The 24614-nt window shown below is 37.8% G+C and overlaps 1 protein-coding gene across 1 annotated transcript in view; it reads left to right on the forward strand.

The window, feature by feature from the left end:
• Nucleotides 1-24614, forward strand: part of Tmeff2 (transmembrane protein with EGF like and two follistatin like domains 2) — a 269707-nt gene that overhangs the window by 241690 nt on the left and 3403 nt on the right. Inside the window, exons 8-9 of the mRNA XM_055616977.1 lie at nt 21664-21787; nt 23065-23223. Coding sequence (XP_055472952.1) covers nt 21664-21787; nt 23065-23223 — 283 coding nt within the window. The remainder of the gene's footprint in view (nt 1-21663; nt 21788-23064; nt 23224-24614) is intronic.

The raw sequence follows: 24614 nt of genomic DNA on the forward strand, positions 1-24614 counted from the left end.
CGTAGAAAAGCCTATGGTATATGAAGCGCCACAACTCTGTCCCTATACTAGGCAAACCTCATCGTCTCCATGTTAAACTAATCCTTCCTGTCCAGGAGATGATCCGTTGTTCCAAACCACAGATAAGGAGCTCTGCACTGATGTTTTGGCCTGACAGTACTCTGGAAGGACAGGACAGTCAACTCTGGCAAAGTCTGGACTCTGTAGTAGCTGTTTGTGGTAACTGAAGAATAATGGAAATTAAAAATATGGAAGAAATTTATGGAGATAACCTAGAACCCCTGCACAGATGTAGCCCATGGCAGCTCAATGTCCAAATGGGATCCCCAGTAATGGGAAAAGGGACTGTCTCTGACATAAACTGAATGGCCTTTGATCACCTCCCCCTCAGGGGGGTGTAGCCTTACCAGGCCACAGAGGAAGACAATGCAGTCAGTCCTGATGAGACCTGATAGACTAAAATCAGAGGAAGAAGAGGAGGACCTCCCCTATCAGTGGACTTGGGGAGGGGTATGGGTGGGACATAGGAAGGGAAGGTGGGGCTGGGAGGAAAAAAGGGAGGGAGCTACAGGTGGGCTACAAATGGAATAAACTGTAATTAATAAAAATTAAATATTATTTTAAAAAAGAAAATAAAAAATAATCAATTTTTTAAAATATGGGAAAATTTCTAGCATTCTGAAACCATTAACCACCCACAGACTTGCCAAGTATAACTTCTATTTCTTCTCTCTTATGGTCCCTCTTTTTCAGTCTCTCCCTCTCTCTCTTGACACACCAGCTGAAGAAACTCTTTCCTCTACAAGGCTGTAAGGGTAACAGGTGGAGAACTGAGTTTTAAAAAGTTGAAGGATGATGCTGGGTTTTTTAATTATATAAGATTATTAATAAATAATGAAAAACTCTGGATCTACTAAATGTAAACAAAAAAATAAGAGTAAAAAACTTAAATTCAAAGACCCCAAAACATTACTTTTCAGGCTAAAAGATATTACTTGAAACCTGTTTCTCAGATAGTGTATAGTTTCCATAATAAAAGCATCTTTATTATAGGAACCTCATTGGCATAATCACTGTCAACCTCTGAAGAATCCCATTATCTTTTTTAACATTTTTCACATAGTGTTTGTAGACATATTAATTTCTGTATGTACATGTGGATATGTATATGTGTTTGTATATATGTGGGTTTATAGGTATCTGTGTGTATATGTATAAATGTGTGGATATATGTATGTATATATGTTTATATATGTACGTGTTCATGCATTCTTGTGTATAGACATGATGTGTGCACATGTATATATGTGTGAAAACTCTTGTATACACATACTTGTGTGTATGTGTAGTTATGTGTATGTGTGTATGGGTACTTATGTGGAGGCATACGTGTATGTGCTGGAATTGGGATCCTACTTACTTTGTGTGCCATAAAAATTTATATATTTTTTCTACTTGGATAATGTTTTACCATTCTCTTACACTGTCATTTAATGATTACAGTTTTCCAAAATGTTAGATAATTTCCACTTTTCATTATTTTCTGTGGTGATGTGTTTAATGTTAGCAACAACTCTGCCTAGTTTTGAGGCTTTTAATTCACAGATTAGAAAGTCTGCAGCCTCTTCTGACCTAATGATCATATCTTAGGTTCTTATATCTTCTCTGTCAACTACTGTCCAACTAAAGTCTATCGTGGCTTCCTAATGACCGTAGTTCTTTCTTGACAAATGTAAAAGCTGATCACAGGGAACCTACCACTTCAGTTCCCTAAGAGCAGATCTCAGAATGGCCTGAGGTGAAGCCTTTGAGAGACTGAGAGATTTACACATAGTCTAAAACAACCAAATCCTAAAAGTATATGTAGTAAAAAGTGTATACATATTTATAATTATGTATATATATATACATATACATATACATATACATATATATATATATATATATATATATATACATAAAATGTAGGTAGCAGTTTTCTTTAGGCTGTAAAATTTGAGTTCTTTTGTTCTTTTACTATCTATATTTTTTTTACTATTGTCAACTCAATGTGAATTGCTTTTATAATGAAAAATGTCCAATATACTTTATTTTTAAGAAAAAAAAATATAGAACTAAGCAATTTAGCTCTCTCCAGAAAAGCACATTCTTCACGTTGAATGGTACAGTTCCTATTAGTCAGTGAAACACCCATGGTTATGAGTCTACCTGCAGATTCAAGTGGAGTAGTAAGGCAATCTCAGGGATCTCTCCAGGCAAAAAAAAAAAAAAAAAAACATTTCTGTCTCAATTATCTGTACCTTCAGACAAAATTGTTTTCCAGCCTGAAATTATCCACATGACTGCTTCTTTCATTTTCCCCCTAACTCTGCATGTTCAACTGTAAGGCAATCCATTACTATTGAGACTTTAAGAAGAAAACCCCAGATTACACTGAGCACACACCGAAGATGGATATGAGGGCTGATAACTCGCTCTACAATCTTCATGATCCCTTGCATCTGGATCTCCTTTAAAGTGGAATTTAGGAGTTATACACACATGGCATCTAGAGATAATCATTGCTTTTAACATGCACGGTAATAGGAACTAATTTCATATGTCTGCCTTTTCCCTCCAACTTATCAAAGATGTGTGCATATGTGAGAAGGGTGTATCTCTGTATCTGTGTGTAGTTTATAGAATAACATGCCTATTTATATGTGTATTTTATTTATTTTTATTGTTTGTTATTATTAGTTACATTTTATTAACTCTGTATCCCAGCTGTATCCTGCTCCCTTGTTCCATCCCAATCCCACCCTCCCTCCCTCAGCTTCTCCCTGCCCCTTTCCAAGTCCACAGATTGGGGAGGACCTCTTCCCCTTTCATGTGGCCCTGTTTTATCAGGTATCTTCAGGGCTGGCTGCAAAGTCCTCCTCTGTGGCCTAACAGAACTGCTCCTCCCTTGGGGAATGGGGAGTCAAAGAGCCTGCCATTGAGTTCCTGTCAGAGATAGTCCCTGTTCCCCTTACTATGGGAAACTAATTGGTTATTGAGCTACCATGAGCTTTGTCCAAATAAAGGTTCTAGGTTATATCCATACATGGTCTTTGGTTGGAGAAACAGTTTCAGAAAAAAACCCTGTGCCCAGATATATTTGGTCCTTGTGGGGCTCCTATCCTTTCCCTGTCATACTAACACCCCTTCTGCCGAAGGTTTGGTTATGAGTCTTAGTATCTGTTTTGAAACGCTGCTTGGTAGGGTCTCTCAGATGCCTTCTGCGGTAGACTCCTGTCATATGTCTAATGCACATCTCATTTGTCTTTCTAAGTGAGGATTGATCATTTTACCTCGTGTCTGCTTTCTTGTTTATCTGCTTTAGGTGTATAGACTTCATTATGTTTATCATATCTTGTAGGTCTATATAAGCGAGTATATACCATGTTTGTCTTTCTCCTTCTGGGATACTTCACTCAGAATGATCTTTTCTAGATCCCACCATTTGCCTGTGAATTTCATGATTTCCTCATTTTTGATTGCTGAGTAGTATTCCATTGTGTAAAAATACCACAATTTCTGTATCCATTCTTCCAATGATGGACATCTGGGTTGTTTCCAAGTTCTGGCTATTACAAATAAAGCTGCTACAAACATAGTTGAGCAAATGTCCTTGTTGTGTACTTGAGCAAATTTTGGGTATATACCTAGCAGTGGTACAGCTGGGTCTTGAGGAAGCGTTATTCCTCATTGTCTGAGTAAGTGCCAGATTGACTTCCAAAGTGGTTGAACCAGTTGACATTCCCACCAGCAGTGGAGGATATAATACACATATAATATGTGTATTTATATGTTGCAAATAATCATTGAAATGTTTGTGCACATACTCACTAATTACCCCATGGAGCGCTGCACTCTGTGTGTAAGGATGACACTTGGAAAGCATTAAATTATCATAAAATAACAATATCACTTAATAATCTCCTGACCACTACATGACCTGTGTTATATAACACAAACTAAAAGAAGAAATTCTACAGATTTTATCTCTTCAGAGAATCTCTTTTTCTTGTGATACATTTTATAAAAATGGAGAGAAATGCTTTGCTTAAAAGCCTTCTCCAGTGATATTTATTCATAGTCTCAATTCTCATAATTTCATATTTCTTATCATGCCTTTAAACTTGCCTCTCCAAATGTTCGATAGGCCATTATCAATGTCCTTTCTCCTATTCCATACATCATATGCCTCTAGGTAATTTCCCTAATATTTCCTGTAGCATTAGATATTTCATCTTCTAATATTTTTCTACTAAAAATAAATTCTTTTCAATTCATAGAATTTTATTGTATAAATACAGAACCATGAACATAAAGTTATCAGTGTTTTCTCAAAAATCATAAGGGAGTTTGAGTTATTTGTATTAAAGGTAAAATATTTCTCCTCAAAGTCTTCCTGATGCAAAATGGCATTACTTGGCTATTTAAGACAAAATTTAGTCTTTTGAGGTGTTCCTCTATTTTTTTTCTTTTGAGATAGGATCTCTGTGGTGTTTGAATGAAAACAGCCCTCACAGTCTCAAATATTTGAATATTTGGTCCTGAGTTGGTGGAACCACTTGGGAAGGATTAGAAGGTGTGGCCTTGTTGGAAGAGATGTATTACATGGGCTTTGAGGTTTCAAATGACCATTGTCATTCCAGTTAGCTCTCTTGCTGCTCTGATGCCATGCCTGCTGTTGTGCCCGGCTTCATGATGCTCATGAACTCTGACCCTCTGGCACATGAGCCCCAAATTAAATACTTTCTTTTATGTAAGTTACGTTGGCCATGTTGTTTTGTCACAGCAATAGAACAGTAACCAGTACAACCTCCCTCTGTAGCATGAACTGGCCTTAAAATTAATGATTTTCTTCCTTCAATAGCCAAAGCACTGGAATTACCAGGGCTACCGTCACCTGCTACTGTTCCTTCCATTTTACAACACACAAATGGGTCATATACATTCTTCCTCTAGGGTATATTTAGAATAGAGTATTTTTTAATTCCTGCCATGTTCAAGACTTAAATAATTTTTATTACCTAAACTCAACACTGATTTTCTGTTTGTCTGCTGTTCCCTCTGAATCCCCTCTTTGATCCATATTCCACACCAGTGATCTATACTACAGACTTTGCCATTGCCCTTGAAATCCAGGCAAAGTTCTTTCTGATATATAGAGTTCTGCTAAGAGAAGATCATGGTTGACCTCTTTATCGTCTTTTTGTATGCATCTCCCTTACCTGTCTCTATGTCTTCTCCTCCTTTACCTGGCTTTCCCTAGTCTGACAGAGGCTGTGATTCACTCATTTTCTCAGGGGCCCTTCCTGGACTCTCTAGCTGGTCAGCTTTTCACAGCTCTTCCTACTGTCCCTTACCACACCTGTCTGAAATAGGTCTCCCGGCACACTGTTCAGTGTCTGAACATACTGGCTTTCTCCTATAACTTTTTAATCTGACATGTTGAGTTTGTTTATTATTATTTTTATTTTTTGTCTGTCTCTCTCACTGTCTAATGTGTATGCACTTCAGGAAAAACATTGTTACTTACACTTATTCTTTATGTTTACGGCAATAGCTACATAGGAGGAAATAAGTCATTGTTTTAAGTGAATCAGTTGATGGTGAATTAGAACAGTCAGGGTAAAGTTGTAGTAAATTTAGACACCTCATGATAGGAAGCATTTCTCATTTTTTAGGATACAAAAAGTTACATGGTTAAATACTAAGAGCCTGAAGTCATAGGTTGATATTAACAACATCAATTAAGCATAAGTGAGAGGGTTTTAGATATCCATCTCACTCTACTCCTGTTTCTGAATATATTCATTTTGTGTCTCTATTTCTAAATAAAACGGTCGTCTGGAGGCTGCAACTGTAATGTCAGCTGTTCTATTTCAATAGACCAAATATATGTTTGACTCTCCAAATTCAAAATTGTACATGTTTTATAACCTCTATTGATTTCTTGAGTGGCTTACCATGTACTTGAAGAGTGTAAATTATATCCTGGGTGTGGGATAGACCTGTGAAAAGGTAAACAAGCATTGAGACCAAGCATTGGCTTTTAGTGATAACTTATTTGAAGCTCCAAATAGTGCCTTGGTGGAAAGAAATTGTGTAAAACTACACAACATTCTTAACTATTTCTAGAGTTACACTTCTGGAGTTAACTATTTAAAATCATCATTGCTGTAAAAGTATCAGAAACAAACTATTGTTCAAAACTAAAAATTAAAAAAGGAGTCCCTAGCTATCTAAAATACTTTGTGATTATCTGAAATTTACTGTGTGTTTATGTATGGATGTTTGTGTATTTAACTGAAAGATAACATTTCAAATACAAGAATATATCAATTTGAAATTCAATCAAATAGAGAAACAGACATTTGACTTCAAATTTTCTTAATCAAATTACAGAACATTACATTTTGAACTTTTCATAGTGAAGTAAAGAACATTTCAAATTTTCTTAATGGAATACTTAAATTCTTCTTAGACAAGATATACCAGAAAGGTCTTGCATTTTCTTAATTATTCTGAATTCCAGGAGGAACATTAGCTTTTGAGAATCCAGAAAATGTAGACATTCCTAAGCTGAATGAGCACAGTCTAGATATGAGCTGGAATCTGTTTGTCCCAAAGTCCTTGATGGCAGTTAGCTTCTTGGTCATTTACTTTGAGGCAATAAAGTTAAAAGCTTGAACCATTTGCTCTGTGGCAGAGTGAGCAATGACAATGATCTTTTTTAAAAGATGAAAAGTAGATAAATAGATAAATGATAACCACATTTTAAAAGTTTCTGCAAGGTCATTTCTTGTTTACTGGAGCTAGTACAATTGACTCTTTCAAAACATAACTTGGCAATGCAAATGTGATGAACAAGAAATTTAGCATAAGCTCAAACTAAAAATCATAAACTCAGACATAAAAATCATCTGTGGGTGGCCAGGTTCTATTAAGAATCATGCTGCGAAAACAGACATGAACTAACACTCTCCAGGTCACTTAGCACCTGAAACCAATCTTTAGCTTATTTCATCAACTCCATACTTATATCGAAAAGTGACTTTATCAATGTAAGAGTTTGTTTTAATTAACAACTGTATTAGTTTGCTAAGGCTTTGCAATAAACTGCTGCAAACAGGTGATCTAACAGAAATTTATTTATCACACAGTCCCAGATGGCTAAAATCTGAAAGTCAAGAAGGGTAAGGTCCAACGTCCACCAAAAATTCAAAGAAGGCATCTTTCTTTGCCTCTTTCTAGTTGATATTTCCTCAGATTAGTCTGGAGCCCCAGTTTCTCCCTCCATCATCATGTGACCTACTACTTTGATGGAACATGATATGATCTATAGCACAGAACTCCCCCAAAATTTTATTTTTTTAATTGTATTAAAAAGTAGATATACTAAGATTTTAAGAGTTTGTTTTCACTGACACTATGTTTCTATTGCAGGTTAACATTCACAGAGAGCCATATGGAAATCTATGATGGATTCTCATAGCATTGAAGCTTAGTTTTAGAAAGCAATACCACATAACAGCATTCTTATGCTGAAACATAAATATTTTTGTTTAACTGATATGTACTAAGAGAAATGCCATTAAAACAATATAACTTTCCACACATTCACCTGTTTAAGAGCCATACTGTTCAAAAGTTAACTATTAACAAAATTTCTTTATTTTGTCTTATAACCTAATCCATATTTTTTAAACATCAAATTTATGTAGACACCTATTTTGAAATGACAAATTCATCTTTAAAAATACTCATTGCATGATCAGCTATGTGTGTTTCTTAAAATTGTTCTGCCTTATCCTTGACTACACAAAAGAGTATTACCTTCTTGTCCTTTTGATGAGGAACACTTACATTAATTTAGTCAGATACCATCATATGGCAATACTCCAGACTTGTAAATGAAACTAAATCCAAGCTATAAATTCTCTAACTGCCCTTTCTGGGCCATGACATCACTTAGAAGAAATATGCAAACCCATGATTTGCTTACACTAGCTTCTCAATTCATTTAAAGCTGTCGTTCTTTGTCATTTACAATTAGCAGAACATTTTTGCCCTTCATGTTTTTTGCATTTCATTGAAGAAGGCTGGAGTGTATAGCAAATATAGCATTTAACCTGTAAATACCTACTTCTAGTACAATGACTACAGACACTTATTGAGCAAAAAACTGTTCCACCATACTGTACTTCACTTTGCCACTAAAACAGAGTGGAGTCTTGAGAAGAAAATCACATCAGTGAAGGGCAGCTCGTTCTTAGAGACAGATATCTGAAGGCGTTAATGTTTTTAAAGCCTTTCTGCCACCAGGGCACAGATGGTTGGTTGCCAAATAAGTCCTTTATGCCTATAATACCTACTTATTCATATTAAATATTGAGCACCCATTTTGTGTCATCCGTGTCTTAACACCCCTGAAACAGCTCAGCAGACAATACAATCTGACTCAAAAGATCGTGTGAGCTAATGCAAAGCCTTATCGCGCGACCTAAATGTGTGACGTATGTGTTACCACATTGGCTCTCAGGACGACTCAACAGTCCTTGGGCCAGCTGTTGTCTCCTTGGACCAATAACTCAAAGTTATGTTTCATGTATGTCATAATGGAAAACACTTAGTGTAGTCTGATGGATGGGTCCACAGGTGTGCCTCAAAAAAAGGGAGTGTCAGGTCTGGTAGTTGTTTGGAAAGCTGAGGCCAAAGGATTGTAATTTCCAGGCCCGTCTGGACTACAGAGCAAGTATAAGGTCATCTTGGTCAACTTTGAACCTATTTCAAGATAAAATGTAAAAAGAGGCTCAATGATGACATTCAAAGAGGACCTAAATTCAATTCCCAGTTGGAGGAGGGAGGGAAGAAGAGGGGAAAGAGGGAGGGTGGGAAGTAAAGGAAAGAAAGGGAAAAGAAAGAGAAAGACTGCATAAACAATGAGCAGAAATTCTGCATAAGGCATGTCCTTAGCATTTCAGTGTGAACTAGCTGTTTGTCTCAGCCTAACCTCTCCCAGTCATCACACAGCCACAAATGCTAATTTTGTGCCAATGCATCTCCCTGCTTGCCTTTGTTCCTGTCTGTATTACCTTTTGTTACTCTATCTCTTCCACAGAGTAGCTGAACTTTAGTAGCTATGAGTACTGAGCCAACATTCCCTCCTTGCCACAGGCAAACTGAAGCTCTCATAAGCACCGGTACAATCTGTACGTCTTCTTGGCTGTATTATTCTTTCCTATTTCCAAAAGGATGCTTCATTGGCTTTCACAATGGGAGGCATTGCTGGGCTTTTGCTAGTCACCTAACGGAGTCCTTAAAGAAGTCAAGATTTAACAGACTTTGGAAGGCTTTCACAGACATCTGAACTTGGGCTGAGCACGCAGCATATTCTTTGAGTGTTGGCTTCTAGAGAAATTTTAAATTGAGTTGTTCAGATGGGCCACCTTTAGTGCAACGGGACTGGCGAGCTAACGGCCCTGTGTTCTCCCTTTCTTCTCAAAGAAGCTTCAGGGGCCTGTAGCAGAGCGTAAACCACATCATCACAGCCCATGGCTGACAGTGACACTTGATAGCTCAATATTTCAACAGACAACACAGATTTGGGACCTAGAAGGTGCCTGCCTGGTATGGGACAGTCACCACATGGCAAAGATGGTCTAGAATGCAAGAGAAACTATCTGATAGTCCAAACAAAGACAGAGGGAAGAGAAGAGCTGAAGGAGGTCGGTTGTTTTGATTCTCAGTTTGAGTGCTAGAATTACCTAGAAAAACTTTTAAAGAGCCAGTTTCCTTAATGGTGATCTGATTCAGTCAGTCAAATATTAAACTAAGAAGTCCATTCTTGGGAACAATAGCGTGAGCCCATCCTAAAGCAGGCATCTTTGCCTTAACAGAAGATTCCATTTTAGCATTTATCTCATTAAATTTTGTATACATTAAAATTATAAAATTGAATTCATACCAAGTACACAAAGAAAAACACATGCACACACACACACATATTGAGAGGTATTTGAGCAACAAAAGATTTTCTTAGATTCTATGACAGCCAAATACTAAGGTGCCACCCTCTCGTCTGCATTATATGGTATTTATAATTGTAACTGTTTACAATTTCTAGTCTAAACAACTTATTAATGTTTAGAAGTGAGCACTGACCTTGAATATTCCTTTGAAAAAATGCTAAATGGTCATAACCATTAGAAGTTATTTTACCATTAAAGTTATAGGCCTTTTAGTTTCTTTTGGTTTTGTATTTTGCTTTTTTTTCCAAAAGTTCAGCTTTAAACAGTTCCCATAGATACATGTTACTCCCAATATCGTCTCTCAAAGTGCTTTTGAGGCTCAACGCAGGAAAGCTTATTGAAGAGTAAAAGCTATACCTTTGTTCTTTAGTTGAAGAAATAATAAAAGCTCTCCAGTTCATGAAGTATTCTTGTAGAAAAACCAATCTGATTGCTAGCCTTGCTCACTGCCATTATTCCCGAGTATGTCAGCACTAATGATTTTGGTGTGGCTACAAATCAGAAGAAATGAATGACTATGAGTAGAAATACAAAATGAAAGCAAAGCTTCATTAATTTATAGCCTTGGCTTCTGTTTTGAATATACATGTCCCATTTTGTTTTGTTTTGTTTTGTTTGTTAATAGAAATGTCTTTATTTCTTGTCACTCAAAGATGCAAGCTTTTGCTGGACAATACTGTCAACACAAAACCACAGCTCTCATTTTAAATGGAATAAGAGATAGTTTATTCTGGACTTATTTGAGTGATCTAGGAACACACATTTAGGTTACCTCAACTTCTGTGCTTCGATATGGAAGCAATTTCCTGAAGTTTTTATAGTTTTAGAGAAAAAAGAAAGCCATACATTAAGACAAGTTTAAACTACATTGGTGGGTCCATCAGAGAGGCTCTAGGTGCTACCTGATGGCATCTTAGCTTTTGGGTAGGTAGACACCAATATTCTGCTAAGTTAATAGATTCAAAAATGGTTTTGTGTGTGTGTGTGTGTGTGTTAGTCATAAGATGTTAGTTCCAATACATAGGTGGGCAAGGGGTATCTGTTCTTGAGCACTAGAGCTGGCCCAAGGTAAGGTACTAGCCTTCTGAACCTGCGACATTCCTATCTCTTTACAGCATTGATTCTAATCATCCAGTCAATCACTGCAGAGCTCTTTTCAATTTTCCTTCACAATACTGTAGACATGTTGGAATTGGTGGCACAAAGTTTCAGTGTAGTTTTGTGATATGGCATACACAGAGATGCCAAAAGGCTGATGTTCCCATATTTCTCAATATTTAAGCAAAAGTGGTAATAGATGTTTCATGTAAGCCACTGTTCATGCTTCACAGGCACTTAGGTGATGGTGGAAGCTTTGGGTAAGGTTCTCTCTCTTTCTCTCTCATTCTCTTTCTGTGTGTGCATGTGTGTGTGCGTGTGTCTGTGCATGCGAGTGTATGTGTCTGTCTGTCTCTGAATTTTTAAAGATCATGAAGAGAAGAAAAGAAAATCCTTATTCTTAGAAAAGAATAAGGATTTATAAAAATCAGTTGGAAAGCAGGAGTCTCCAAAACAGACTGTGAAGGACAACAGCATGCACACACACACACATTTGCACACATACAGCTTGCAAAGATTAAGGCGCTATCGTGGAGACCAGGGGTAACCACTGCTTTAGAAAGGAGTGGTCAACTGTTTCAAATACTCCAGAGAGCTTCAACAGCTGAATATGAGAAGACTGAGATGCTAAGTTTAGCAGCAAAGCCACTTCTGCTCTTTGTGCCCACAGCAGTTTCTCTGAAGAGCCGTGGGCAAAAGACAGAGTGGAAGTCCAGGTAGTAAGTGAAGAGGGAGAGTAGGCAATGCTGTGAAAAGACTCGGATTGAGAAAGACTTCCCGCTTTATTTTCACAATGTTGTTCTATACGCCTAACTGCTGATAGAGCAGAGACTGAAGACACAGGAGAACAAATGTGATAGAGAAAGCCCTTGACACAGATGGAGGAGTGGGAGTCATATGAGGGCCCTCTACTGAAGTAAGGGAAGAAAGCGGAGGAGAATCCGTTGTCAGAGTGAAGAAGTATCTAGAGTTTGAAGGGGGAAAGAAAAAAGGTGAGGTCAGATATTGTCTTGTGATACCCAATGCTTGACCAAAGTCAGTCTGCATGTGTGTGATGCTACACAAGCTCAGATACTGTAACCTCAGGTCCACCATCCGCTGTGTAAACTTCTAAAAATGTCACTAAATATATTTGATCTGTGGCGTTCTGATCTGTACAAAATAGAAGTTTTATCGATGTTCCTTGAGGGGCTTTTACAAAGGCTATATTGTTACTGTGTTGAATATTGAAACAGTGATGGTCTTATTGTGGGTTCTCAAGTAACTGTAGCTCTATCTATAATCATCTTGTCTTAACAATTATTCCCGACTGTGTTTAGAAGACAATATGCTAAACTCACTGAAAGGCAATAAATATTTCCATTATGTATAACATATTGTATATAGTGTGTGGCAGTGCTAGAGACAGCAGCTACTTGAGAAATATTCATATAACAATACATAGAGAGAGAGACACTAAAACTGCTTGGCTTTTGTGGTTTGGGTTTTGATCTTAGTTGTGGGACTCCCTGTAGTTCTTATATTATTAAAGCCTTTGCTGTCATTGTGTGCTAGAAAATGTTCCAATCTCACTCCTATCACCCTGTGTAGGTTCTTAATCTGAGGTCACAAAGAAGAACAAATACCTTACCTGATAATGCCTATCTGGACTGTTTATCCATTCCCTCATATAGAGTTAAGGAACAGAAAATAGTTAGATATACAGCTCGGGCAACAAAAATAGATGAGGCCTCAATCCATTGCTTCTTTTTGTTGTCACTTAGAGTCATTTTCAAAATTAGCCTCTAATCATATGAATTTGGCCAGAAATGCATACAGTTACTTGAAGGCAAAAGAAATGGAAATATTCTTGTCATAAAATGCTTTCTCTTGAGTTTTTTTTCTCTAAAGTTTCTATTAAGCTTTGACTCTTGAAGAAAAGATTGACAGCAGAACAAGATGACATAGCAACCTAGGGGTTGGGACTGGTGCAAACTGGTCCCATAATATCAAGACAATGCTAGCTCTAGGTGCCCAGGAGACTAATGAATCATGGATCGCCGCTTTTTCCCAAAGCCTAATATTGACCAAAGTGTTGTTAAAGCCATCTGAAGTTTCATAAAAACACTGTGTTTTTAAAAGGTCATCAAGCTAAATCCTCTAAACCTGTGAGTGACCCACTTGCTGAATGATGGGCTCTTGACTGAATAGTGAAGTTGGGAAAGGCACGTTAGAGAGAGAACAAAACTTCTATCTACACTTCTGCTCTCTTCACGATGGAGGACTGTCAAGTCTGAGTCAAAAAAGCAAATGGCACTCCCGTCCTCACCAGGTCTTACTAACTCCCCTGTCCTTCATATGATTCCCTACACTCTGCCCAATGTTTGGTTATGAGTCTCAGCATCTGCTTTGATACACTGCTAGATAGAGTCTTTCAGAGGCTATCTATGGTAGGCTTCTGTCCTGTTTCTTGTTTTCTCCTATGCCACAAGGACCAAATATATCTGGACACAGGGGTCTTTTCTGAGACTGATTCTCCAACCAAGTTCCATTCATGGATAGAACCTCTGCACAGATATAGCTCATGGCAGCTCAGCATTCAAGTGGGTTTCCCTAGTAAGGAGAACAGGGACTATCTCTGACATGAACTCAGTTGCCGGCTCTTTGACCTACCCCCCAACACCCCAAGGAAGGAGCAGCCTTGCCAGGCTACAGAGGAGGAGACTGCAGCCAGTCCTGATGAAACCTGATAAACTAGGGTCAGATGGAAGGGGAGGAGAACCTCCCCTATCAGTGAACTTAGAGAGGAGCAGGGAGGAGATGAGGGAGGGAGGGTGGAAGTGAGGGAGGGGGCTACAGTTGGGATACAAAATAACCTGTAATAATATAAAAAAAAATTGTATATAAAAAAAGCAAATGGCTAAAATTTGGTGTATTCTGCTTTTAAAAATAAACAAAACACCAGGGTTTTTTTCCTTAAAAATCCAGGATTTCAGACTAGTTATAAATATGCCTCATTATAACAAACCCTTGATTATAATAACTGTGTTTAGATACCATAGTTAAAATAGTACCTATAAATGGCCATGCAAAGGTTTCACAGATTCCCCGGTGTTTGTCTCTGTAAATACATTACAATTAGAAACATAAATAGTCAGAGCACAGGAAAAAAAAACTACATATTTTTGTGTTTCAGTTCCTCAGTCTAGAGAGTAGTGCATATATTTCTGCATAGATTCTGCTTTTCCAGTTCAAATCCAGGAAGTCCTAAAATCGCCATTAAGATTTTGCTTGACAATATAGCAAAATAAAGAGTAGTTTTTTTTCTAATGACTTCAATTTTTGTCTATTAAGAATTCTTATAGAAGGTAGTGATGATCTCCATTCACATTTTATGGTCATGTCTGATTAATTTTAGAACAAGAAACAAATCTTTACATTCCTAATTATTCTGCTCCTAGCTTTCTTCACAGCCCAAGTAGCAAACTCGCACATCTAAATGCAACTGTAGTCTTGAATGGGGCTCTGTCGAGGCCAATTAAGAGCAAGTTATTTTCTTTTGGTCAAAAGAATCGGATCTACCTCTGGCTCTTAGGAACTTAACATTCCAAGCTATCCAAACTTTAGATTTAATGTAGCCAAGCCTGTGAGTCCCATGGCCAAGTAGATTATTTTCCCTCAAGTTACACTAAAAAGATGGGAAGAATAATTAATCTTTTTATGTATGTAATTTTTCTTCCTAGAAACCTTGCTGTCTGTGCAGTCACTATAAACCCACCAAGAAGCCCTGTAACTTCTCTGAAACTTCTCTGAAGTTTCTCTGAAACTGACTCAAGAACACATATCTTTTCTTCTTTTCTTTTCCCTGTCTCTTTCCTTTGCTTGCTGGTCAGATGCAAAGTACTCTTTGTTTTGGTACTTTGGGCCCTTCCACTCTTTCAAAAGGGAGCTACCTCCCTTTTGCCATGTGGCTGCTTGTCAAGCCTCCATGCCTAACTCAAAGGAAATTCTCTCTTCCTCTTCTCCATCTCCAGTCTTCATGCACTCACTTGACCCTGTGATTTTTCTCTTAAATGCTAATAAAATTGTCTTCCAGCTTCCTTCTGAGTCAATTCTAAATTCTTTCATGAAGGAGACTAACAGTCCTGGGAGGAGACCTCAGTTCCCCCACAGCAACACACCTCACTCCACATGAGATTTGCCACAAAGCAGTTTCAGTTATGCTTTGGGGGGGCGGGCATCTTCTCAACTCTCAGGGGAAAATGTTGAATGTGTAGGTCTTTGAGGACTGGTTACTGTTTTGAAGAGTTTTTGTTTTGTTTTTCTAAATCATTCACAGAGATAAATAAATGCTACAAGTAGGTCCTTTTGACTGAGAGTTGATTGTGTAGTTGACTCTATTTTGTATGCACAACTGTGACTTTTAGCTAGCATTCTTATTTGAGTCTCTGTCCTAGGGCCTTAGAAAAGGAGAGGTTGTTCTCATCTACTCATCTGAGCTTTAAAGAAATTATGACAGCAGGGGAGCCTAGTGTGGAATCAGTTATATTGCAAGAACTGGCATCACATTTATTGTATTCAGAATTCATGCAGAGGGAACGCCTTTCTGACCTAAAAACTTCAGTAACAATTCAAACTAGATATGTGGCTTCCTGCCACCTCATGTGTTTATCCTGATAAGATAAGGAGAGGAAATCAAAAGAATTGAAAATCTTCTCCAAAACTAACTCTAGTCAACAATAGGAATAATCGTAGCTTAGCTTCAGATTCGTAATTTATTTCTGTCTCAGACATAATGTAAATACAGTGAACAGTTAGGTGTTTTTTCTTTTCTACTTAGTTAAATAAAATTATTTTCAAATTGCTCTGGAGATAAGGTAGTAAGTAGGAAAAGAATAAAACTAAATTTCATAATAGGCACAAGAATATGAGTACTTCTGTGTGTGAGAGTCTCCATACATCACTAAATAAAAATGATGATACTACATATGCTCAACACTGATACGTTTGATCTTCTATGAAAGCTAGGTTCGCTTCATGAGCTACAGGAAGAGACGGTAAAAGATAATTACCTATTCTGAGTTATTCACATGTATGTTCTTTTCAAGGTAATATGTGATATTAAACAATGTTGCCACAAGTTAAATTTAAATCCACAAAATATATTGCTCCCTAAAAGAAGGCAATGCATAGAAAACATCACCCTGTGACATATCTGAATTATGGCCTAGCCAAAATTTAAGACACTTTATACATTTTTTTCAAAGTATGATGTCCCCACAAATAAGATTTAAAAAAAAGATTTCTTTTGTTTAATATATTCAACTTAATCTCTCTATTTAGTCATGTCTTTCTCTTAAGATATAAAAATAATATTTACAATAAAGGTAACCATTGGTTAGTAATTCATGATAAGTACATACTAGCACCAGGTGGTGGTTGTGCAAGCCTTTAATCCCAGCACTTGGAATGTGGAGGCAGGAGTATCTCTGTGAGTTCAAGGCCAGCCTGATCTACAGAGTTTCAGGACAGCCATAGATAGCTACATGGAGAAACCTATCTAAAAAAAAAAAAAAAAAAAAACAAAAAAACAAACAAACAAAAAAACCTTACATACTAGCAAAAAAAAAAAAATTATTTTAAGAGTTCAAAGAATCAAGAAGAATGAAGTAATATAGCCCAGCATACAGTAGCAGCATGCTTTAGCCTCTGGCAAAGGCAGCGCAGCTTCGTCTTTATAACTCCAGAGGCTCACTGCTTTCACATACTCACAGTTGCCAAAGAAACAGCTGTAGAATACCATAGTGAGCGGGGTCTGCCTTCCTGTAAGATGCTTTAACAGGCACTAAGTTCATGATGCTCTCTCATCCTGAGGACCTTTCCAACTTATTCTAAATCACCTGCACAAAATCAGTTCCCTTTTAGGAACTGATTGGCCCACAGATTTGATTTATTTGAAAGAAAAGCTGCCTGATTAAAGCAAGGTGGGTGTCCTAGCTAACGTTCCAATTGCTGTGATGAAACACCACCATGACCATAACAACTTGGGAAAAAAGGGTTTAATTCAGTTTATGTTTCCAGGTAATAGTCCATCACTGTGGAAAGTCAAGGCAGGAACTCAAACAGGGCAGGAACCTGAAGGCAGGAGTAGAGGCCCAGGAAGGGTGATGCTTACTAGCTTGCTTTCTATGGCATGCTCAGCCTGCTTTCTCATAGAACCAGGACCACCTGCCCAGAGATGGCATCACCACCATGGGCTGGGTCTTCCCCCATCAACCAATAATTAGTTATTGGATCTTACGGATACATTATCTCAGTTGGGGTTCCCTTCTGTCAGATGACGCTAACTTACGTCAAATTGACATAAAATTAGCCAACAGTGGAATAGTACTTAAAATATCATCTGGTCATTTATGCATTTTATCTCCCCAAAGGGATCCCAAACTATTACACAGTGACTGATCTTCCATCCTTTAAGATAGATATTTGACCCATTCAAATTTGATCTTACAATGCCCACAGCTAATGAGCTAAAGAAGAGGAGTTGTACACTCCCAAAGGAAAACAACCAGAAATTCTGTGCCACTTAATTCAAACAAGATATGTAACTATCTGGTAGATTATATTTTCAGTCTGTACTTTCAGAGCTGCTTCTTCTTTGGAGGCTGCATAGATGTCAAAAAATCAGAGTAGAGCATGAGAACAAGAGAAACAGATTGGCTAGCAAATGTTTAAGAGCATCATACATGAACAGAGTGCCATACCTGTCTCTGTAACTGGGACTCTTAGTTTTCTGTTTCAAGTTACTTTTTCAGGACAAACAACCCTGGAGAGCATATGCGCAGGTGGCAGGACTTGATTTTCAACATCTCCTTGGCCAGTCTCTAGTCCTTACCCACAGAAGGGCATTCGTTCTTCAGAAACATGGGTGTTTTAGTCAGATTTCACAGTGTAGTATTTCTGCCTTGAACAATAATATCTTGCTTTAACAGATGAGTTATCCAAATATGTGTTTCCAGTTTGAGCTGGAGAAGAGCATGGAACAAAAAGAATACACAAACACACCCCACTCTGAACAGCATTGACTTGAGTCTGTACCACTCAGCTTGACTCTGTTCCCCTTCTACCCACCTCAGTGTGACCTGAAATAAGACATGGCTGTCCCTGGGCCATTCTCCCTGTCTTTTTGGTTTGCCATGTCTGTCTTGCCTTGCAAACACCAGTATGTGTAACTGTGCTAAAGAACAGCCTTCCTCAGCATTTCTTCTCAACTGCTGACTAGCAATGGGTTTGTGGGTATATTAGCTCCGCTCCAGATAACTCAAGGTGTACCAGAGGCCGCCTTTTAGAAAGTCAAGTCCTCTTTCTGAAGAAACCATGTGGAAACATTTATGCAGAAATTGGGTGCAAATTTTTAAGAGAGACATGAAGTGTTTGCACCAGAGTCGTGCCTTATTAGGAGAGAGAGTCAATTCTAAGCTGTCAGCCACTAGTAGAAAGATGCATACTCCCAAAGTATATTTATATAATTTCAAATCCTCAAATGCTTTACTGTTGCTTGAATATCCAGTGTACACAAACTTCAGGTTCACAAACATTTACCATGACTCATACATACATTTGTTTGAGATATTAGATTTTTGTGTTTCTGCTGGTCTTAATATGCTTAAATCTCATCTCTAAAGCAGGCCTATTGCATCATTAGAAGTGGATGTATATTCAGGTTTTCAATCAAGTGCTTTACTTGGTGGGATTGACTATAAATTTGTTGACATATATTGATGACTCCTCATTTTCTTGCCCAGGGAGCATTTCGTCTACTCATTTATTTTCCAGTTCTCTACTTTCTTATTTGACAGTATCACATGAGCAGCAAAACAGAGCACTCTAAGCTCACAAGGACTGGCATAAACTAATTAGCAGATTTATATGATGGAGACTACTCCCTTCCCACATTACCATTCTGCTTAGACAGAAAACAGGGGAAATCTAGCTCTTTGCACACCAAGGCAATACCTTCATTCAAACAAGCTCCCATTTAGCACTTGGACTTCAGCTGATGATTGTGGACATTATTCGAACACAGAAGCTGTCAGTTTTGGGGTGAGGTACAATATCCTTGAGAATGGGGTTTGAGTTTTGAAAATACATGGTTTTCTTCTACTGTTAACAGAAAGAAAACTAGTCCTTTAATAAGATGAGAGAGAGTCTGACAGAAAAGGCCATGTGTAGCTGGGACGCAGGGAAGTCAGAGAGAAGCTCCCCACACACAGGTGTGCAGAGCGCTGAGGTGTTACTAACGAACACTAAAGAGAAGTGTTGAATAGTTTGTTATGTGAAGAAGATACAGAAATAAGAGTGGAAATCAGTGCTGGCTCATTTCATGAGCAGTGGGCCTGAAACCCCCAGTGCTTCAAAAATCCTCTTTAAAGAGCGAGCACATGGGCTGGCTACTGCAGCTGCTGCCACCTGGACCCAGCACAAAATATGTCCCCTTTTCTCCATGGATTCTTGAATAACGAGATCATTACAAGGTACATCTAAATACTATTGCTACCCTGATCGCATTTTGTTCAGATTTTACTCAACACTATGTACTTTTTCTTGTGTGTCCTTACTATGGATATAATTTGCTACAAAAAATGTATACAATACCTATGGGAAAAACCAAAACAGTTCACATATCCACACAGTCTCTTCTATGGAAATAGTTCATGGACTTTAATGAAAATTTTCAAGGTAGAAATATCTTTTCGCAAAAGATCACCGACCACAACATAGCAGTATTGACACAGACATAAAACAAATGAAGGGCTGCGTGGTCACCTGTCATCTCTCTGCCATCACTACAGTATACACCTTATAAATTTAGGGATAAAAGTTGAAATGCTACCCATCAGAGCAATATACATAAATATCCCTACAAAAGAAAGCACTAAATATTTTAACAGTTTGCTTCAAACTGTAATGATTTGCAGATGTTAAAATGTATAGAAAGATATTTTACAGCTCTGCCTAAATATAAATAATATATCCATCTAATTCATGAATGGCAAAGGCACATCCTTCTCCTGATGAATATGCTCATCATCCATGACTGCCAGTGGAAATTATAAGGATACACTATACTAAAACACAGTGCCCCTGTGTAGAGATAATAAGAAGTAATCCATTCCATAAAAACAGCAGTTAACTTGCAATCTTTCATAACTGCTGACCAGTCACGATGGTGCTGAGGAATACTTGTAGATTGAAAAACACCTTCAGATTGAGGTTGATAAAGTTATCTTTATCATTATCTAGGCAGGAATCTTCATAGATATCAGATTTCAGAAGAGACAATAAAGACAAAATCTGTATGTGTGTCTGTGTGTTTGTGTGTTTGTCTGTGTTTGTGTCTTGCAGAAGGGACTATTATGCATCCTATGCTATCACTGTCTCATTTCTTTGAGTCAGAGTCTCTCATTGAACATAGAGTAGAAGGGGCAGCCTATGAGCCTAGCAATCCTGTGTCTCCACCCCACCCTGACAGCACAAGCACTACAGACCACTCCTGGCCACTCCTAGCTTTTTACATTGATGATGTAAGCCCCTGAGCTATCTCTCCAGCCCAGACCTTCATAGCTATAAAAAGAATTGAGCGACCTCTTGCTTGGAGATGGTATTAAAAATGTGAAGTCAACATGTCTGAGCAAACAGAAGCCTGAAGACACAATTTTTATAAAAACATTAGAAAAACAAAACCTGCTAATTACAGTGGAAGTGGTTCATTTTAGAATATAAGGTGTTTTATTTTCCTTAAGTTTAAATTTTACAAATCATTCCTAACATGGGCTGATTGTACGCATTAAAACAAACTGAGAGCATTCAGCATGTACTCTGTGGCTATCCATATAAGTGATCCTAAGACAATCTTTACTTTTTCAGTTGTGTCATTGTGGCAATTTAAAAAAAAATGTATGGATGCTAGAAAAAAATAAAAAATACAGCAACAAAAACCCTCATACTCACAGTGCATCATAAAACCATATGACAGAATGTACTTGTTGAAATTTGCAGGTGATTTGGAAAATGTTTAACAATTAATACAGCCATCTTTTAACTTTTAAACCCTCATGTTGAGAAAGTCTGAAGGTATTTCAGTAAATTGCTCTCAGAGACGTTATGCTGGACTTTGAAATTCAATATATATATATATATATGATTTCTTCTTGGATTATTTTATAATCAAGGTACAGTCTCCATGCAAGCAAAATTAAAGCTGTCTGACAACTCCTGGGCACATCAGTGGCTGTTAAAGATGTAGAAATTGCATAAAAGCATGAAAAGCACTGGGTAATTTTGCAGTTTCATCTCTAAGCATAATTGTAAGGATGTCTGTCTTTCTTCTGAAGCATGGCCTCTCAGTTCCTGCCCTTTTAAATAGCTTTTCCTGCTGTAGCTTTGCTTGTTAATGCAGTGGTTGATCTTACCCAGCTTGAAGGTATTTACAGGGAGTGCTTGCTTTTATCTGTATCCACAGAGAATGCTAACAAATTAGAAGAAAGTGCCAGAGAACACCACATCCCTTGTCCGGAACATTACAACGGCTTCTGTATGCACGGGAAGTGTGAACACTCCATCAACATGCAGGAGCCATCTTGCAGGTAACATTTCTTTTCTTAAACTTTTAAGGAGCATAAAGTAAAAATGTAGACGCTAGCCTTGAAGTGTTGGTGGAAGATTGGTTTGCACTCTGCTTAACTGAAGGAGTGGCATCAAATGTCTGCCTCTCCTACACACACACTCATATGCATGTGCGAGCACACACACACACACACACACACACACAGAGTAACCAGGAGATGTGTACACCTTGTACACTAACTGTGTAGCACACCACTTTTATTTACCATTCTTTAGTCTGAATGCAGAGCTGTGCTTGACACTTCTCCCAAGTCCATGAATGCTGCTTTGAAGAGGTTATCATTCCCCAAATTCTCCAGATCTACGGCATATCACAGCCATGGCTCTGCTGGGAACTCCTCTCTTGTCTGTAGAGTTTGCTGTCAGGAGATGATTGGCCATACCTCAAGTTTCAAACTCAGTAGAGACACAAAGAAATTGCTTGTCTGGCTTTAGTTTATAAATATCTGCTAAGTGTTCATGTCTAGAACATGCAGTGTTGGCAAATCAAAATGAAAATGTGTATATATATATATTTAAATTAATATACAACTGGCATATGATAAATTGATTATGATATAGAAATATGTAGAAACAGCATTATCTCTCCTTCTCTCTGTCTGTCTCTGTCCTTTTATCTACAGCTGTCTTCTCTACCCACTTTCTCTCACAGAATACACTGGTACCTGACTATTTTTTTCAACAAGCAGAGTGACACAGAGAGAGCTCTGTTGCTCCCTCCTCAGCAGTTAAATTAAACCCTGTGGATGCCCACAGGAAACTCCTCAGGATGTAGTGACAAGAGCTGCAAAGTCAAGTATTAGGAGCTTTCCACAAAGCAGTGACATATTGATCCAGTTTCATAAATTTTCATATCAAAGCTCATTTCAATATGTTCTGAATTTTTGGATGGGAGGTTGATTGAGTGGGAAACAGAATTTATTCTCCAAACAGGCTCACACAGTAGCTTGGTTTGTACACTTGTCTTATCTGTACCATAATTTTTCTGAAAAAAAAAATCTCTCTTTAAAACTAATGACTTTATGGCCAACAAATTTAAGGAATTTCTTTTGTGGTATCCTTCATTCTAATATATTTCAGCATTTCTCTAACAATGGAAAATTCTTAAAGAAAATGTCTAAAACATACAGACTTTTTTTTTTACCCTGTGTTATTAAGGAATAAGTAAACACGTTACTTTAGGTTAAAGAAACAGAGTTTCTGGGTTACAAGTGACCAGCTGTTGTTTTTCTTCCAGATGTGATGCGGGTTATACTGGTCAACACTGTGAAAAGAAAGACTACAGTGTTCTCTATGTGGTCCCTGGCCCTGTCCGATTCCAGTATGTCTTGATTGCAGCTGTGATTGGAACAATTCAGATTGCTGTCATCTGTGTGGTGGTTCTCTGCATCACAAGGTCAGTAACTGGACTTGGGGACCACCCAATCCAAGGGCAGCTGGTACTCCCTCTGACTGAGGCTTTTGGTGGACTGGCTGAGCCATCTCCTCTATGAGTCCTAGCTCCACATCGTGAGAACCTGTGAATAGCCAAGTGGAAAGGCATGGGTTTTCCTAACTATTTATGCCATAAGATTATCTTCCTCTCTTTCATATGTCAACCTCTGTTAAAACACTTTGGCTGTTTACAGATAAATGGAGAAAAAAAAAGTTCTATGAACCAGTGTAGCTTTACCTGCTGAAATCACTACTCCAAATGTGATAACAGATAACGTCTAATATATAATGTCTAAAAATGTGCTCAAACTCTAGCTCTTATTAGTAACACTTAAATTTCCAAGTAGAACTTTCAGATACCACCAGTGTTAGCACACTTGGCGTCAACAACACTTTTTAACTTTAAGACGGTAAGTGCTCATCACAGTATTTTAAGTGCAATGGCAAAAATTGTTCTGTAGTAAATGAAAACCCTTCATGTATTTCCAAAACAGGCAATAAATATCACACCTTAATTGCAAATTTCCAGCCCCTCCCCCCCTGCAAAAGGTAATCTTTACTTGAGCAGGGATCAGACAGAAAGAGAACAGAGTTTCTAGTTTCAACAGGAAATCAAACCACGACTCCAGAGTGGTGTCAGATTGAGGAGAGGAGCAAAGCCTCATTTGACCTCTTGAGTGTGCAAGCACATGCTGGACAGTAACCAGACTCTGAATGCAATGGATCATTCATGCCTGTGACAGGCAAAAATCCAACACAGATCCTTTTCTAAAGAAATTGGATTAGCTCTCTTTTTAAAAATTCAAAAGAAGCTCTAGGTTTTTATCAAAGCCATGAGACATTTGAACTTTCATATATTTCTATAGTTCTACAGTAAACCAGAGACTTTCCCCCTAGATTTTTATTTCTAAAAAAATATAGAAAATAAGAAGAATTATGAAATTAAAACACAAAGACTGTAATGTCTCCTGGTATCTGTATTACACTATCTTCTTTAAAGATAAGATCTGCTCTTGAAAAAGACAAACTGTGACTCGTACATCCTCACCTGGCCCAGAGGCATAGGGGAAGATCATCTTTGGAGCTTGTGCTGCCCCAAGCCAAGTGGATTCTGTCAACTAGACTCTCATGTTTAGATGCTGAGTGAGCCAATGGATTATATGAAAATAAATACAGGGAACTTAAAAACAACTTGTAAACCAAAAATACTGAGCATAAAAAAGGAAAGACAGAGAAGAATCTAAGACACAGAAAAGTGTACCATACTTCTCTAAGGACAAATAGAAAAATAAAATTCATATTTATATTGATAAAAAAAAACTTGATTACTGTTCCATATAGTCAAAGCCAAAA

This window comes from Psammomys obesus, unplaced genomic scaffold (assembly GCF_907164565.1).
Source record: "Psammomys obesus unplaced genomic scaffold, mPsaObe1.curated_primary_1811, whole genome shotgun sequence".
NCBI lineage: Eukaryota > Metazoa > Chordata > Mammalia > Rodentia > Muridae > Psammomys > Psammomys obesus.